The sequence below is a fragment of the Bos taurus genome, chromosome 28 (assembly GCF_002263795.3).
Source record: "Bos taurus isolate L1 Dominette 01449 registration number 42190680 breed Hereford chromosome 28, ARS-UCD2.0, whole genome shotgun sequence".
NCBI lineage: Eukaryota > Metazoa > Chordata > Mammalia > Artiodactyla > Bovidae > Bos > Bos taurus.
In genome coordinates this window covers 14242512-14262057 of record NC_037355.1, presented here as the reverse complement: position 1 = coordinate 14262057, position 19546 = coordinate 14242512, and the positions used below count along the sequence as shown (strand labels likewise).

The 19546-nt window shown below is 40.6% G+C and overlaps 1 protein-coding gene across 3 annotated transcripts in view; it reads right to left on the bottom strand.

The window, feature by feature from the left end:
- Positions 1-19546, bottom strand: part of BICC1 (BicC family RNA binding protein 1) — a 347769-nt gene that overhangs the window by 56946 nt on the left and 271277 nt on the right. For all 3 annotated transcript variants that reach the window (XM_024986876.2, XM_024986877.2, XM_024986878.2), the window contains exons 4-5: positions 2921-3000; positions 966-1124 (exon numbers count right to left, since the gene is read on the bottom strand). In XM_024986876.2, the coding sequence (XP_024842644.1) occupies positions 966-1124; positions 2921-3000 (239 nt within the window). The remainder of the gene's footprint in view (positions 1-965; positions 1125-2920; positions 3001-19546) is intronic.

The window sequence follows — 19546 nt, the reverse complement described above, 5'->3', positions numbered from 1 at the left end:
CGCATGGGTCATGCCCACGCCATGTTGTCAGCTAACGGCTGCTCTTGCTTTTCACCATGGCTTTCTGTCTAGTTCCTCGTGTATAAACGCCACCGTCACCATCAGTCCCCAAGAGAAAAGACTGTGTCTCAGTCATCTTTGTGGCCAACATAGTTTCTCTGTTGTTTAGTTGCTAAATTGTGTCTAACTCTTTGCGATCTCATGGACTGTAGCCCACCAGGCTCCTCTGTTCATGGGGTTTCCTAGACAAGAATACTGGAGTGGGTTGCCATTTCCTCCTCCAGGGGATCTTCCCAATCTAGGAATCGGATAGAACCTGGGTCTCCTGCCCTGGAAAGTGTGTTCTCTACCCCTGAGCCACCCAGGTTCTAATATCGTGATTAGAGGAGAGAAAACTTTCAAATAATACAGAGAACACTATCTGTTCTTCAAGTACTGACAGCATTTTGATGTAGACGCATGAGCTCCATTTGTTTCCAAACCCAAGAACTAGGAAAAAAAAAAAAGGAGGGGGGCATAAAAGAGAGACATAATTCAGCCAACGTGAGAAAGTCGGACACTTGCACATCACCACTCAGGTGACCCGGGGTACCTGGAGGAGCACTCGCGTGATGCTGCAGACAGAATCCCAGCTATCAACAGGTGCCCGGACTAGGCGAGCTTTCAGATCCTTTCCTAACTCACATGCCTTCTGAGCCTTTCTGCAAGGACTTCATTTAATGTTGCCATGACAACCTTCCCTCTCTTCTACCAACCATTTAGAGATCAAGAATTTAAGGCCCATCTACAATGCATCTCTTTAAAAATGCTGAGCACTTTCAGTCTCCTTTGAGGGGGACATACAATTCATACTTCCTGCCATCTTCACAAGAACTCTTTTGTTCTCATCTCCCCCAAAAGATGCGCATACAGGAAATCCAAGCTTTAATCTGTCCCATAAAATTTCACGTGAAAAGTTCCAGCACCTGGTTGCTTTTTTCTGCTTGATTATTCCTGTTGGAGTCTGGGAAGTGGATGTGGCATCCTGTTTCTTCCATCACCTTTTTAATATTGTTGCCCCCTTTGCCGATTACATGAGAATGTTCTGTGTGTGAGACATCCATCTTCAAGGTGACCCGATTGCTCTACGTGGAAATAACGTATTATTTCTTGATGTACGAAAAAGCAAAGAACAACTCATAAAAAGACACGTTTACCCCAAGGGAACAGGATTAACAAAAAGTGACCCCGTGGAAGTTCTTAGAGATTTCTTAAGATCATCTTGATCTATAGATTTTTCAATTTTACATATGTATCCTTGGCTCATAAAAAATGTTTCATTTAAAGACAAATCTGTCCAAAGAAATAGGAAGATATACTCTTTACCAAGATAATTTTTTTGGACAGTAGTATTCAAGTCAAATTAGTTACAATTACAAATAAATTACTTTTTTTTCTTTAATAGATATTATTCATGAAAATGAATTCAAGTAACTGAAAAACAGGTAAAAAAATTGCAAGAGTGAATAAATGTATCTTAGTAGAAACACTGAACAATGATAGAAAACTAGAAACAAAAATAAAGCTCAAAACTGAATAAAAAAGGATTTACAAACATTTTCATAACTTCTCTATCACTGTATGGCAAACTTTACAAAGTAGGTAAATTATTCTTGCAGGGAGGAAGAAGAGTGAGGAAGAAATCACAAAATATATATCTCCAGGAGTAAAATGGCTTAAGGAAACCGGCACAGAGTGTAAGATTGACTATATTAAAGGTAAATGTAAAATTTTAAGGCACAATGAACAATTATAGGCACCTGGAATTCATGTATTTAATTTGGGGAAATGCAGTGTTGTAAAATTATAAAGACTAACATGAAACGTTTTCTCATTTATAATATTGATATTGAAATTCTTCAGTCCTTACAAAGTAAAATTAAAAAGTCAAAATACAGCAAGATTTTAAAAAGATCAGTAGTTATACACTTTCTGAATTCTTAAATTTTAAACTTAGATCCATTAAATACTTTGGTTTTTAAACTTAGTTAGTTAACCACTAAAAAAAAGAAAAAAAAGATAATCTTTTTTGGATATTGCAAAATTTTTAATAATTATAGGATGAATAATTATTTTCTTAAAAAAGTACAACAGCAACAAAAAGAAACAAACAATAGGGATTAAGAGAAGAGATTAAAAATAATTTCAATGAAATATTAGGTGGCAGAACCTAAGAACCAGACAGACTGGATTTGAACCCACCTCCCCACTTATCAGCTATGATATCCTATGTAAATTCCCTAATATCTCTTTCCTGAGCTTGTTATGAGGATTAAACAAATTAATATTTGTAAATGATGTAGCTAAGTGCCTGGCATAGAGTAAGTGATTTAGAAGTGTTTATTAAAATAAATTCTCAAAAACAAGTATACATTTTTAAATATTTTCATTTCTCTATTGTCTCTCCCTACACGTACTTGTAGAGAGAGAACATACTAGACACACTGGCAGACTGCATGCCATCACACACACACAGCTATACAGAACATAATTTTGGTTTTCCACTGACATCATAAAAGCAAATATGCTAAATTCTTGCAGTCATTACTACTTGCTCTATATTAATCAAGGTCAGTGTCTATTTCTGACGATGGCATATACACACATACGCACTTATACAGAAAGACATACACACATATACATGTTATGTACTTAAGTATATACATTGAGAGAGAAAGTATTATTTAATTACCCAACATGAGAGAACCTATGCAAATTTGAAACAGACCTTTACATCCATTGTAGAATCAAGAGCTTATTTTAAAACCCACCATTACTTTCTCCTGGTTTTTCTTCTCCAAATAGTTCTTTCATAACAGCATGAAGTAGCCCCTTGCAGAGACAAGATTCTGACATCTGAGTGTCTTTAACATTCACTTACTTTTGTGTCTAAGACAGACATGATCATTTCCTTGGCTTCCTTAACATCTTCTTTCTTTCCAGAAACCTTAATGTGGGGATCTGTAAGAAATCAAGAACAAAGAGCTCATATGAAACCCCTAAGCTCTGTTTTAAAACTTACGTTACAATATAAGAAAAAATGATTCCATAATACATTTAATATTTGATTCATTCTTGATGTGTTATCGCTGTAATAAAAACAGAAATATGTAAAATACTCAAACTGTGCATTTATCTATGCTTTTTTTCCTTCTGAGCACTGGCTAACCTATGTAACTTTAAATTTAATTGCAAAATAAGTATAGCATATAATTATTTTTTAAACAAGTGAAGCGTCTATGTATTCAATTTATTACTTCATCTCTTGGTACATTCCAGCCCCTGTTCTAAAGGCTTAAAAGGCACTGAATCATTCAATCTACACCATGGTTTGCTTCTTTCTTTTTTAAACTACCTGTATTGTAAAGCAATTTCTTTAGTGAATATCCTGCCTATTTTAAATTCCAATGGTGACATCTCTAAAAATAAAGCATTTTTCAACTAAAAAAGAACCCCACAATGCAGTACCACTTCACAGTACATAGTTAAAATGAAACAGACAATAATAAGTGCTGTAAACCACAGTTTTGTGATTGTCTGCAGAGGAAACGAAGGCACAGAGCAGTTTAGCAACTTGCCCCAGAAAACCATTCAGGGGATGTTTATTATAATCCAGTGTCTTCCAACTCTGAATCCATACTTTAAACTATGTGATCATTTAAGAGATATTCTTATTGGCCAAAGTTGACAGGAAAAAAAAATCTTCATTCAGGAATATTTAATATTTATTCAGAATTAGTACTAAGAAAGTGACTAAGTACATGCTATGTCTGCAGGAAACCACTCATTCATTCAGTAAAGATTTTCTGAACCTCTTCTATGCTTCTCCAGCAGCCTCACACTTTCAATGGAGGGGTTCGATCCCTAGTGGTGGAACTAAGAACTTACATGCCACATGCCATGACCAAAAAAAGAAAGCTGTCTGTCCACATGGACCTTACAGATTTGTGCAGGGAGGTAAAAATCAGTCAAATAAATAAATGATCTATTAGATTTAAAGAGCCTCTTCGGAGAAGGCAATGGCACCCCACTCCAGTACTCTTGCCTGGAAAATCCCAAGGACGGAGGAGCCTGGTGGGCTGCAGTCCATGGGGTCGCTACAAGTTGGACACAACTGAGCGACTTCACTTTCACTTTTCACTTTCATGCACTGGGGGCAGGAAATGGCAACCCACTCCAGAATTCTTGCCTGGAGAATCCCAGGGACGGGGGAGCCTGGTGGGCTGCCGTCTATGGGGTCGCACAGAGTCGGACACGACTGAAGCGACTTAGCAGCAGCAGCAGCAGCAGCAGCAAACAGCCTTTGAAAGTGAAAGAAAAGAGTGAAAAGGCTGGCTTTCCTCAACATTCAGAAAACTAAGATCATGGTATCTGATCCCATCACTTTATGGCAAATAGATGGAGAAAAAATGAAAACAGTGACAGATTTTATTTTCTTGGTCTCCAAAATCACTGCAGATGGTGTGATGATATTCAAAGACACTTGGTCCTTGGAGGAGAAGCTACGACAAACCTACACAGCATATTAAAAAACATATTAAAAAGTCTCACTCCGCCTTCTTTATGGTCCAACTCTCACATTTGTAATGACTACTGGAAATATCATAGTTTGGATTAGATGGACCTTTGTTGCCAGAGTGATGACTCTTTATTAATATGCTGTGTAGGTTTGTCATAGCTTTTCTTCAAAGGAGCAAGTGTCTTTGAACATGGCTGCAGTCACCATCCACAGTGATTTTGGGGCCCAAGAAAATGAAGTCTGCCACCACTTCCATTTTTCCCCCATCTATTTGCCATGAAGTGAGTTCTTCTAAACCAAGATAAACTAGGATAAGCAAAATGACTCACTGTAGATTTTACCAAACTACACGTATTTCCTCATATTGTGATTTAACCCGCCCATCTCCACCTCACAGTCATCAAGGCCATGATTCATCAGCCCAGTTCAGTTCAGTCACTCAGGCAAGTCCAACTCTTTGTGACCCAATGGCATTATGCCAGGCTTCCCTGTCCGTCACCAACTCATGAAGCTTGCTCAAACTCAGGTCCATCAAAATGGTAACACCAACCAATCATGTCATTCTCTTTCGACCCCTTCTCCTCCTGCCTTCAATCTTTCCCAGCATCAGGATCTTTTTGAATGAGTCAGTTCTTCACATCAGGTGGCCAAAATATTGGAGTTTCAGCTTCAGCATCAATCCTTCCAATGAATATCCAGGACTGATTTCCTTTAGGATAGACTGCTTGGATCTCCTTGCACTCCAAGGGACTCTCAAGAGTCTTCTCCAACACCACAGTTTAAAAGCATCAATTCTTCAGCGCTCAGCTTTCTTTATAGTTCAACTCTCACATCCATACATGACTACTGGAAAAAACCATAGCTTTGACTAGATGGACCTTTGTCGGCAAAGTACTGTCTCTCCTTTTTAATATGCTATCTAGGTTGGTCATAGCTTTCCTTACAAAGAGCAATCAAGTTTTAATTCTATGACTGCAGTCAGCATCTGCAGTGATTTTGAAGTCCAAGAAAATAAAGTTTGTCACTATTTCCATTGTTTTCCCATCTATTTGCCATGAAGTGATAGGACCAGATGACATGATCTTAGTTTTTAGAATGTTGAGTTTTAAGCCAGCTTTTTCAACTCTCCTCTTTCTCTTTCATCAGGAGGCTCTTCAGTTCCTCTTCACTTTCTGCCATAGGGGTGGTATCATCTGCATATCTGAGATTACTGATATTTCTCCTGGCAATCTTGATTCCAGATTGTGTTTCATCCAGCCCAGCATTTCTCATGATGTACTCTACATATAAGTTAAATAAGCAGGGTGACAGTATACAGCCTTGATGTACTTCTTTCCTGGTCTGGAACCACTCTGTTCTTCCCTGTCCAGTTCCAACTGTTATTTCTTGACCTGCATATAAACTTCTCCAGAGGCAGGTATGATGGTCTGGTATTCCCATCTCTTTAAGATGGCAATTTTCCACAGTTTTGCTGTGATCTATGCAGTCAAAGGCTTTGGCATAATCAATAAAGCAAAAATAGATGTTTTTATGGAATTCTCTTGCTTTTCTATGATCCAACAGACGTTGGCAATTTGATCTCTTGTTCCGCTGGCGTTTCTAATTCCACCTTGAACATATGGAAGTTCATGGTTCACATACTACTGAAGCCTGACTTGGAAAATTTTCAGCATTACTTTGCTAGCATGTGAGACGAGTGCAATTGTGTGGTAGTTTGAACATTCTTTGGCATTGCCTTTCTTTGGGATTGGAATGAAAACTGACCTTTTCCAGTCCTGTGGCCACTGCTGAGTTTTCCAAATTTGCTGACATATTAAGTGCAGCACATTAACAGCATCATCTTTTATGATTTGAAATAGCTCAATTGGAATTCTATCATCTCCACCAGCTTTCTTTTTAGTGATGGTTCTTAAGGCCCACTTGACTTCACATTTCAGGATGCCTGGCTCTAGGCGAGTGATCACACCATCGTGATTATCTGGACCATTAGATCTTTTTAGTATAGTTCTTCTGTGTATTCTTGCCACCTCTTCATAATATCTTATGCTTCTGTTAGGTCCATACCATTTCCTTTACTGTGACCATCTTTGCATGAAATGTTCCCTTGGTATCTCTAATTTTCATCAAGAGCTCTCTAGTCTTTCCCATTCTATTGTTTTCTTCTATTTCTCTGCATTGATCACTGAGGAAGGCTTTCTTATCACTCCTTGCTATTCTTTGGAACTGTGCATTCAGATGGGTATATCTTCCTTTTCTCCTTTGCCTTTCACTTCTCTTCTTTTCTCAGTTATTTGTAAGGCCTCCTCAGACAACCATTTTGCCTTTTTGCATTTCTTTTTCTTGGGGATGGTCTTGATCAGTGCCTCCTGTACAGTGTCACAAACCTCCATCCACAGTTCTTCAGTCACTCTATCAGATCTAATCCCTTGAATCTATTTGTTCTTCTATGGTATAATCATAAGGGATTGATTAAGGTCATACTTCAATGGGCTAGTGGTTTTCCCTACTTTCTTCAACTTAAGTCTGAATTTGTCAATAAGGATTTCATGATACGAGCCACAGTCAGCTCCAGGTCTTGTTTCTGCTGATGGTAAAGAGCTTCTCCATCTTTGGCTGCAAAGAATATAATCAATCTGATTTTGGTGTTGACCATCTGATGATGTCCATGTGTAGAGTCTTGTCTTGTGTTACTGGAAGAGGGTGTTTTCTAAGACCAGTGTGTTCTCTTATCAAAACTCTGTTAGCTTTTGCCCTGCAAAAGCTTTTGCCCTTCATTTTGTACTCCAAGGCCAAATTTGCCCATTGCTCCAGGTATCTCTTACTTTTTACTTTTGCATTCCAGTCCAATATGATAATAAGGACATCTTTTTTGTGCGTTAGCTCTAGAAGGTCTTGTAGGTCTTCATAGAACAGTTCACCTTCAGCTTCTTCAGCATTACTGGTTCTGGCATAGACTTGGATTACTGTGATACTGAATGGTTTGCCTTGGAAACAAACAAAGTTCACTCTGTCATTTTAGAGACTGCACCCAAGTACTGCATTTCGGACTCTTCAGTTGACTATGAGGGCTACTCCATCTCTTCTAAGGGATTCTTGCCCACAGTAGTAGATTTAATGGTCATCTGAATTAAATTCACCCATTCCAGTCCATTTAAGTTCACTGATTACTAAAATGTCAATGTTCACTCTTTACATCTCCTGTTTGACCACTTCTAATTTACCTTGATTCATGGACCTAACATTCTAGGTTCCTATGCAATATTGTTCTTTACAGCATCGGACTTTACTTCCATAACCAGTCACATCCACAACTGGGTGTTGTTTTCACCTTGGCTCCTTCTCTTCATTCTTTCTGGAGCTGTTTCTCCACTGATCTCTAGTAGCATACTGGGCACCTACTGACCTGGGGAGTTCATCTTTCAGTGTCCTACGTTTCTGCTTTTTCATACATGTTCATGGGGTTCTCAAGGCAAGAATACTGAAGTGGTTTGCACTCCCTTCTCCAGTGGACCACCTTTCATCAGAACTCTCCACCGTTACCCATCCATCTTCGGTGACCCTACACGGCATGGCTCATAGTTTCACTGAGTTTCATGATTCATAAGGTGTGACTGAAGGAGAAGCAGACAGAGAAAGGGAAGGATGGGATGGAGGAGGAAACCATTTTCTAAAGCTCCCCACCCTTAGGACCAGGATGAAGCAATCCTAATCAGCAAGAGTACACAGGGAGCTTCAGAGCCTAGGAATGGATCTAGCCTCCCAGGGAGACCTCCCAGCAGCTGGCCTCAATCTGAATCAGTGCCAACACTCCAGCCCCACACTCCCCCCAGACTGCCTCCTGCTGGCTGCCCTGGGCTCAGGCTCCACTCCTCAGCCTGTTCTCCAATCCCTCCCTCTGACCCACGCCCTGTGAAGGGATGTGGTGAAGATTAAAGACCTCAATGTTCATTAAAACTTTCTAAAATGTTTAAGTATCAGGTTCTGACAGAATGTGGTCCACTGGAGAAGGGAATGGTGAACCGCTTCAGTATTCCTGCCTTGAGAACCTCATGAACAGTATGAAAAGGCAAAATGATAGGATACTGAAAGATGAACTCCCCAGGTCGGTAGGTGCCCAATATGCTACTGGAGACCAGTGGAGAAACAGCTCCAGAAAGAATGAAGAGATGGAGCCAAAGCAAAAACAACACCCAGCTGTGGATGGGACTGGTGATAGAAGCAAGGTCCGATGCTGTAAAGAGCAATATTGCATAGGAACCTGGAATGTCAGGTCCACGAATCAAGGCAAATTGGAAGTGGTCAAAAAGGAGATGGCAAGAGTGAACATCTACATTTTAGGAATCAGTGAACTAAAACGGATTGGAATGTGTGAATTTAACTCAGATGACCATTATGTCTATACCTGTGGGGAAAAATCCCTTAGAAGAAAAAGAGTAGCCCTCATAGTCAACAAAAGAATCTGATATGAAGTACACGGATGCAGTCTGAAAAATGACAGAATGATCTCCGTTCCTCTCCAAGGCAAACCATGCAATATCATGGTAATCCAAGTCTATGCCCCAACCAATAATGCTGAAGAAATTGAAGTTGAACTGTTCTATTAAGACCTACAAGACCTTCTAGAATTAACACCCAAAAAAGATGTCCTTTTCATTATGGGGGACTGGAATGCAAAAGTAGTTAAGTCAAGAAACACCTGGAGTAACAGGCAAATTTGGCCTTGAAGTACAGAACGAAGCAGGGCAAAGGCTAATGGAGTTCTGCCAAGAGAATGCACTGGTCATAGCAAACACCCACTTCAAACAATACAAGAGAAGGCTCTACACATGGACATCACCAGATGGTCAACACAGAAATCAGACTGATTATATTCTTTGCAGCCAAAGATGGAGAAGGTCTATACAGTCAGCAAAAACAAAACCAGGAGCTGACTGTGGCTCAGATTATGAACTCCTTATTGCCAAATTCAGACTTAAATTGAAGAAAGTAGGGAAACACTAGACCATTCAGCTATGACCTAATTCAAATCCCTAATGATCATACAGTAGGTGTGAGAAATAGATTTAATGGACTAGATCTGATAGATAGAGTGCCTGATGAACCATGGATGGAGATTCGTGACACTGTACAGGAGACAGGGATCAAAACCATCCCCAAGAAAAAGAGATGCAAAAAAGCAAAATGGCTGTCTGAGGAGGCCTTACAAATAGCTGTGAAAAGAAGAGAAGCCATATTTAGATGGGAAAGATATACCCATCTGAATGCAGAGTTCCAAAGAATAGCAAGGAGAGATAAGAAAGCCTTCCTCAGGGATCAATGCAAAGAATAGAGGAAAACAACAGAATGGTAAAGACTAGAGACCTCTTCAAGAAAATTAGAGATACCAAGGGAACATTTCATGTAAAGATGGGCACAATAAAGGACAGAAATGGTATGGACATAACAGAAGCAGAAGATATTAAGAAGAGGTGGCAAGAATACACAGAAGAACTGTATAAAAAAGATCTTCACCACCCAGATAATCATGATGATGTGATCACTCACCTAGAGCCAGATATCCTGGAATGTGAAGTCAAATGGGCCATAGGAAGCATTGCTACTGACAAAGGTAGTGGAGGTGATGGAATTCCAGTTGAGCTATTTCAAATCCTAAAAGATGATGCTGTGAAAGTGCTACACTCAGTATGCCAGCAAATTTGGAAAACTCAGCAGTGGCCACAGGACTGGAAAAGGTCAGTTTTCATTCCAATCCCAAAGAAAGGCAATGCCAAAGAATGCTCAAACTACCACACAATTGTACTCATCTCACATGCTAGCAAAGTAATGCTCAAAATTCTCCAAGCCAGGCTTCGACAATACATGAACGGTGAACTTCCAGATGTTCAAGCCGGTTTTAGAAAAGGCAGAGGAACCAGAGATCAAATTCCCAACATGCGCTGGATCATCAAAAAAGCAAGAGAGTTCCAGGAAAACATCTACTTCTGCTTTATTGACTATGCCAATGCCTTTGACTGTGTGGATCACAATAAACTGTGGAAAATTCTGAAAGAGATGGGAATACCAGACCACCTGACCTGCCTCTTGCAAAACGTGTCTGCAGGTCAGGAAGCCACAGTTAGAACTAGATATGGAACAACAGACCAGTCCAAATAGGAAAAGACTACATCAAGGCTGTATATTGTCACTCTGCTTATTTAACTTATATTTAGAGTACATCATGAGAAATGCTGGGCTGGATGAAACACAAGCTGGAGTAAGATTGCCAGGAGAAATATCAATAACCTCAAGATATGCAGATGCTGCTGCTGCTGCTAAGTCACCTCAGTCATGTCCAACTCTGTGCGACCCCATGGACAGCAGCCCACCAGGCTCCCCCATCCCTGGGATTCTCTAGGCAAGAACACTGGAGTGGGTTGCCATTTCCTTCTCCAATGCATGAAAGTAAAAAGTGAAAGCAAAGTTGCTCGGTCATGTCCGTCTCTTAGCAACTTTATGGACTGCAGCCTAACAGGCTCCTCTGTCCATGGGATTTTCCAGGCAAGAGTACTGGAGTGGGTTGCCATTGCCCTCTCCGGATATGCAGATGACACCACCCTTATGGCAGAAAGTGAAGAAGAACTAAAGAGACTCTTGATGAAAGTGAAAGAGGAGAGTGAAAAAGTTGGCTTAAAGCTCAACATTCAGAAAACAAAGATCATGGCATCTGGTCCCATCACTTAATGGCAAATAGATGGAGAAACAGTGGAAACATTACTTTTTTGGGCTCCAAAATCACTGAAGATGGTGACTGCAGCCATGAAATAAAAAGACACTTACTCCTTGGAAGAAAAGTTATGACCAACCTAAACAGCATATTAAAAAGCAGAGACATTACTTTGCCAGCAAAGGTCCATCTAGTCAAGGCTATGGTTTTTCCAGTAGTCATGTATGGATGTAAGAGCTGGATTATAAAGAAAGCTGAGTGCTGAAGAATTGACGCTTTTGAACTGTGGTGTTGGAGAAGACTCTTGAGAGTCCTTTGGACTGCAAGGAGATCCAACCAGTCCATCCTAAAGGAGATCATCCCTGAATGTTCTTTGGTAGGACTGATGTTGAAGCTGAAGCTCCAATTCTTAGGCCACCTGATGGGAAGAGCTGACTCATTTGAAAAGACCCTGATGCTGGGAAAGTTTGAAGGCAGGAGGAGAAGGGGACAACAGAGGATGAGATGGCTGGATGGCATCACCGACTCAATGGACATGAGTTTGAGTGAACTCCAGGAGTTGGTGATGGACAGGAAGACCTGGCGTGCTGCAGTCCATGGGGTTGCAACGAGTCGGATACAACTGAGCGACTGACCTGAACTGATGTATCAGGTATTTAAGGAGAGGGGCTAAAAAAAAAAGCAGGGCAAAATGTCTGTCCAACCCCTGCAAGCTGGGAGAGCTTCCACACACAGTGTTCTGTCTGCTTGCTCCTGCTTGCGTCCATTCATGCTTCCATCCTAATAGAGAAAGTCTTGTCTGTGTAAGACTCTTGCCAACTTCAACACACTTACGTAAAGAAAGTGAAAGTGTCAGTTGCTCAATCATGTCTGACTCTTCACGATCCCATGGAGTGTAGCCTGCCAGGATCCTCTGTCCATGGCATCTCCAGGCAAGAATACTGGAGTTGGTTTTCATTTCCATTCTCTTTAATTATTTGTATTATACCCACTAAGACTCCTAGAGGCAATATTTACACAGAGCTGTCTACATTCAAAATCTTGGTCTCAACTCTCTTGAACTTTGGTAGTTTGGTAGGCAGACACTGTGACATTAGTGTCCCCTAGAAGTGCTCACTGCTACAGTGGAGATTGGAGCCTGGTAAATCTCAAACATGTCTATTCATCAGACTCACTTTCTAAAACATAGATTCCGGGTCTCTAGGACCCAGCAGTCAGCATTTTGTTGTTTTACCAAGTGATTCCTTAATCACGCATAGGACACAGCAGATCAAGCCACATAAGACATGCAACGGTAGCCTCTTATGTATCAGCCCAGTATATGTAACATAAAATGCTTCTATAGGAAAAAAAGTGTATTTTCTTACAAAATAAATTAATAGCATGTATTGAGTGCTATGATAATCTGCAAACCTATTACATTACAGGTTGCATAATCACATTAAAATTCCTATGCATCTGTATAGGGACAGGAAACCTCAGATCCAATTTAAGAAGGAATCTGATTTTCCACCATCTCTGCATCAACAGAACAATAAACAAAATAAAAGGCAAAAAAGACTCATTTTTTTAAATGCATACATATTTCCAAGTGAAAGAGCACCATCTAGTGGCCAGAAATATAAATTATCAATGAACACAACAAAGACAATACAATCACCAGTAGCATGGAACTGTCTCCAGGGCTCAAAGCAGCACTCGTTCGGAATATGGTTCTTTAAAAAAAAAAAAAAAAATCAAGTCTCTGAAGTACAGAGGAAAAGATGACAAAATTCTGGTTTAGACTGCTAAAGCAGCCAGAGTATCGTAGTTTTCTTTCCCTCTTCGCTCTTGCTTAAAGGCATCTACAGGACGTGAGCTCTTCTTCCAGGTTGAACTTAATGCTCTCATCTCCAAGCCTGAAATACTACTCCTGCTTTCAATGAGTGTTACAGTTACCACTCAAGCTTGGTCCATGTACCACCACAAGGGACTACGGTGTCATTCAGACCCTTTCTGGAAATACTTAATGGAGAGATGAAAAAATCAAAGTATGAACTGTATAAATAAACATAAAAACAAGGAAAAGAACTCTTGGAGGATGGTGGAAAAATAGAAAATAAGTATGTAGTCGCCTCTTCCCCAGAACTAATGGCTTTGTAGGACCACTCTCAGTCAGGCATGAAAGTTTGAAGATATTGCTCTAAAAATAAAACTGATTGCTGTGGAATCGACCCACAAGCTCTCTGGATAGAGGGATTGTTTTAATGGATTTTGTCACTTCCACAGCTGGATCATCAAAAAAACAAGCGAGTTCCAGAAAAACATCTATTTCTGCTTTATTGACTACGCCAAAGCCTTTGACTGTGTGGATCACAATAAACTGTGGGAAATTCTGCAAGAGATAGGAATACCAGACCACCTGACCTGCCTCTTCAGAAACCTGTATGCAGGTCAGGAAGCAACAGTTAGAACTGGATATGGAACAACAGACTGGTTCCAAATAGGAAAAGGAGTACATCAAGGCTGTATATTGTCACCCTGATTATTTAACTTATATGCAGAGTACATCATGAGAAACACTGGGCTGGAAGAAGCACAAGCTGGAATCAAGATTGCCGTGAGAAATATCAATAACCTCAGATATGAAGATGACACCACCCTTATGGCAGAAACTGAAGAAGAACTAAAGAGCTTCTTGATGAAAGTGAAAGAGGAGAGTGAAAAAGTTGACTTAAAGCTCAACTTTCAGAAAATGAAGATCATGGCATCCGGTCCCATCACTTCATGGCAAATAGATGGGGAAACAGTGACTGACTTTAGTTTTCTGGGCTCCAAAATTACTGCAGATGGTGACTGCAGCCATGAAATTTAAAAAAAAGATGCTTACTCCTTGGAAGGAAAGTTATGACCAACCTAGACAGCATATTAAAAAGCAGAGACATTACTTTGCCAACAAAGGTCCGTCTAGTCAAGGCTATGTTTTTTCCAGTAGTCATGTATGGGTGTGAGAGTTGAACTATAAAGAAAGCTGAGTGCCGAAGAATTGATGCTTTTGAACTGTGGTATTTGAGAAGCCTCTTGAGAGTCCCTTGAACTGCAAGGAGATCCAACCAGTCCATCCTAAAGGAGATCAGTCCTGGGTATTCATTGGAAGGACTGATGTTGAAGCTGAAACTCCAATACTGATGCAAAGAACTGACTCATTTCAAAAGACCCTGATGCTCCAATACTAACGCAAAGAACTGACTCATTTGAAAAGACCCTGATGCTGGGAAAGATTGAGGGCAGGAGGAGAAGGGGATGACAGAGGATGAGATGGTTGGATGACATCACCAACTCAATGGACATGGGTTTGGGTGGACTCCATCATGGCAGTTAGTGATGGACAAGGGAGGCCTGGCGTGCTGCGGTTCACGGGGTCGCAAAGAGTAGGACATGACTGAGTGACTGAACTGAACTGAACTGAACAGTGCCAAAAAAGAAGTAGATTCTCAGCAAACTGTTGTGGAATAGATTGATGGCTCCCCTATTTTGGGAGATGGCAGAATACAGAGAGGAGATATAAATCTGTGGAAAGAGTCAAAACCTCACAGCCATGATGACCATATGTCTTGCACTTCCCAACATAGTTTTGATTTCAAATATTCTGATCTCAGCACCTCTATAAAAGTACAAAAAACTGTCAAATATTTGTCCATATTTTTGTTTTTTAGATTCCTGCCCCATTAATCTGCTCACAGCTCTCTGGTGTCATCCTATGGAAGAGAGGAAGACTTGACAGTGATCCAACCTTCCATACGGAATATGAAGCTGTACAGACATGGATTTGATATGAGTACATTATATGTGTACCCTGCAAAATAGCCAAACCTCGGGGCAACACAGGTTTTTTATGACTCCATATGGAAATTCATAAGGACTTGGTAAGACAACAAATGTTTTCATAAGAACATGCTAAATACCATATTTTCAGAAACATAAATATTTCAAAGAGTTTGTATGTTTATTTGAGCTTAAGTGATGGATTTAAAAAGATTACCTCTTAGAACTCTGGTGTCTCCCCTCTGGTTTCCCACCCTTGGAAACAGTGCCCATCCTGGAAACATCAGAGGATATTTTACTATCTTTTCTTTTTCTCAAGTTTAAACTTCCTTTCTGTTTCATTCCTATCTCACAGCAAAAATCTACAGAATATGCTCACATCAGCCATTTAACTGTATTTATTCAATATTATGCTGCAGAAAATAAAGTGCTATTGACACATGATGAACTGAAGCCATTGATGTTTCACCAATGATCTATCTGTAACTACTTTCCTGCTTCCATGGTTTGAGTGCTGTTGAGCGAAACTTCAATGAGAAAAATTCAAAGCAATGCTGTCATTGTCAGCATGCTCTATTGGACAGAAAAAAGACAGATAGAAAATCCTTTGTTTGACTAACCTCAGTCCTCCCACTCACAACACCCCCAAATAAAAACATCATATTAGAACTGCATGTCTGTTTATGGGGGAATATTCCATATCATGGCCTAAAATCAGGATGGCTTTTGGTACATTTTTACAAATAAACAGGGCTTCCCTGGTGATCAGAGTGATTAAAGAATCTGCCTGCCAATGCAGGAGACACAAGAGACTCAGGTTCAACCTCTGGGTCAGGAAGATCCCCTGGAGTAGAAAGCAGCAACCACTCTAGTATTCTTGCCTGGAAAACCCCATGGACAGAGGAGCCAGACAGGCTACAGTCCACTGGGTCACAGAGTCAGACACATCTGAGCAACTGATCACATAGAAACAAACAAAATGGTCAACCTGGCCTTAAGCCCATAAGAAGAGAGCACGGGGCAGAATTCACTTTCTCCTGGCTTGGAACTCTTTTCACTTTTATTTTGTGTTCTTCCTAAAAAGTCTTAGCCTTTGAACCTGACTAACCAAGGATGTTGGCTGGGGACGGGTCTGTCAACGCTGTTAGGAGTGGGTGAGTGTTGACAGGCAGAGAATTTCAGCTTCCTCTGAAATTCCCTCAACCACTGGGAATATATCCTCCGTTGGCAAGTAGTTCCAAGTAGTAATGGCCAAATTTTTTATGGAAGGAAAACTTTGGCTCTAGGATAAGAATTTTGCCCAACAGCCAACATACGTCTCAGAAAAGTCTCCAGGCATCTCAAGGGCGCTGGTTGACTTGGATCACATTGGGGAGATGCTAGGAAAGGCCAGCAGATGCCACAGAGCAGCTATTACGGTTTAAGGTCTTTGACCCTGCCTAGGCTACAGAGTCCCTTCCTGCTGAGAGGAATAGTCATAGATTCTACTGTCATGACGCTAAGTTCTGAATCCCAATTCAGCATAAACAATCTCTGTTATCGTGAAAGGTCATTGAATCTACTGAATCTCTGGAGTGTATTTTCTTCAAAAAAAATAAAGGTGGGGGGGGGAGTTTGGTCAGATCATTTATATAATATTTCATAAATCTCAATTTCTTTGGTGTAAAGCAGTACTATCAGATTCTTAAATAAAAATAACCTCAACAAGTTTATTTTCCAATTTTGGGGGATCTCATGATAAGTGGCTCCCACCGAAGATTTGTTGTTGTTGTTACTGTTCAGTCACTATGTCCGACTCTTTGCAACCCGATGGACTGTGGTCCACCAGGGTCATCTGTCCCTTCACTCTCCCCCAGAGTTTGCTCAGATTCATGTCCACTGAGTCAATGATGCTATTGAACCATCTCATCCTCTGCCATCCCCTTCTTCTTTTGCCTTCGATCACACCAAAGATACCACCATCTAAAATGTTTCCAAGAAGCAGAAGATACCGGAGGGAAACACAAGTGTGTCTGAAATTGTGTTCCGCCTCTGAGTGGAAGAAGATTCGGCCCCCAACCTTGCTGACAGACTCACAAGTGGCTTCAGAGATGGCAGCTCAGGCTGGCCTTCTGTGCCGTATACTCTGGGAATGTGGAATCGTGTCACAGTAGATGAAATTCAGTGCTCACCTCACTGTCATCTCCTGCAGATGGAGCTTGTAAGCGTAAAACATGTGCAGTGACAAGCCCAGAGGGATTGGGATTCCACCTCGCACCCTACTGAGATACGTCACTATTCACAGCTAGAAACCAGCCATGTCTGCTATTCTGATCACTTTTCCTTTAGGCTGCAAAGTGGGTTTGCTGATCAGCAAAAGTAGATCAAACTTACGGTCAACTGGCCATAGCTCGTGTATTTCTGTGAAACTAAAGAGTTCCCTGTAACTTCCTGAGAAACAGACTTTCCTTTTTAGGGGGGGAAAAAGTGTGATATGGGTCAAATACATACCAGTATCACCTTTTTAAAGTAAAGATACATATTTTATCCAGAGAGAAAACCTCATCCAACCTGACTGGGAATAACTTGAAAAGAATGAAACAGAGTAACAGGAAATCGATACACTTGAAGCTTATTCTGTAGCCAGTGATACTCCAGATTCTTTCAAGGAATGCTCTTTGACAACAAGAATTCCAATAAATTGAGTTAGAATTAAAATAAAAGGGCAAGAAGTATATTTGGACAGGGGTAGAAGAGTCCAAGCTGTAAGTATTTTAAGTATTTAAGGCAAACTGTTGTTGAACTAACGGTCGGATAGTATAACTGGGATCAAGAAAAACAAATTCACCTGTAAGTATTTCCTAAACAACTATGCTGCTTAGGGTAAGGCATAAGCGCATGCTTATTTATTTTAAAACAAACAACAAAAATAACTGGGCTTCCCTAGGGGCTCGGTGGTAGAGAATCCACCAGTCAATGCAGGAAACACAGGTTCTATGCCTGATTCAGGAGGATCCCATATGCTGAGGGGCAACTGAGTCCATGCACCACAACTGCTGAGCCACAGAGCCACAGCTACTGAAGCCCACGTGCCCGAAGGCCCGTGCTCTGCAACAGAGAAGCCACTGTGGTGAGAAGCCCTCATGCCACAACCAGAGAAAAAGCTTGGGCAGCCACCAAGACCCAGCACAGCCAAAAATAAAAATAAACGTCAAAAAAAAGATTAATCTCCTTACTAGTCAACTAGAAGAGAACAGGGCTGGATACTGAGATGTGAAAAACCAAATGTATTTTAAATTCAAAGAGCTAATTTTCAGAAGAATAAAAGGTCTGCACTGTTACCTACAATCAATTTACATACCATGATGCCCCTAGATAACTTCCTATCAAAATTCCATTCGGAAGAATTAAAGTATACGCAACAGAGAAATGGGATTCTTGACTTGACAGAGGCATGAATGACACAAGCAAATCAAAAGACGAGAGAGGACAGCAAGCTCCTCAAGACATTTTCAGTTCGACTGTTTGGCAATGACTGGAATGAGGTGTCCTACCCTCTTTGGTGATGAACACTTCAGGCAAGTTCCTGCTGAATGCAAGGAAAGGGTGAATTCACATCCCAGGATGGAGCATATGGACTCTTTATCAAGTTGGTAGGAAAGAGCTATCAGCTTGAGAAAATCCAAAGCTAGCTAGAAGATATAAAAGAGCTTTTGCTGACGGAATACCAGCATTTCCAACAAAATCAGCAATAAAAGAGTTCCAAATCCACTGATAATATGCTGTGATAATTGTTCTCTTCTGATGTTTCAGCTTTGGGAGGAAATAAGGCATAAGAGATGAAGGAGGTCAATCAGGCACATATTTCTTTTCTGTTAAGATTCCTATGTGCCTTATCACAGCTATTTATTTAATCAGAAACAGTTTTAGGAACTCAGCAAAAAGCTAGAAATAATCTCAGAGAAAAACAACAAAATGCAAAAAGCATAAAGCAAACTTGAGGCATAAGATGAGAAAATCAAGAACAGATGTACTTAAGGAGTGTGAGAATTGAGAAAAGGTTAATGACTTTATTTTATAAACCGCCTTATCTTATGCAGTGTAAACTCAACTCCATGCATAACTGCAGGGCTGCCGTTCAGGTGGGGTGGGGGTGGGGGGGGGGCGAGGAAAAAATCAAAAGCACAAAAGAAATGGGACACGGAGGGTGAAAAAAAGAAAGTTAAAAACACCAAGCCTAACGAATTAGTTTCTTGAAGCCTTTGGTATCTGAGGCTCTACACTTCAGAAATACGAGGATTCTGAGAAGAGAGACGCAAGGAAACAAAATGCCAGGAGGAGATCTGGAACCTTCTGAATGGTTTATATTGGGTTGGCCAGAAAGTTCACTCAGGTTTTTCCGTTACCTCTTATGGAAAAACCCAAACGACCTTACTGACCAAGCCAGTGCATAACAATTCTACAGCAAGTATGAGCAATGCTAGGTTACTTCAAGAGAGCAC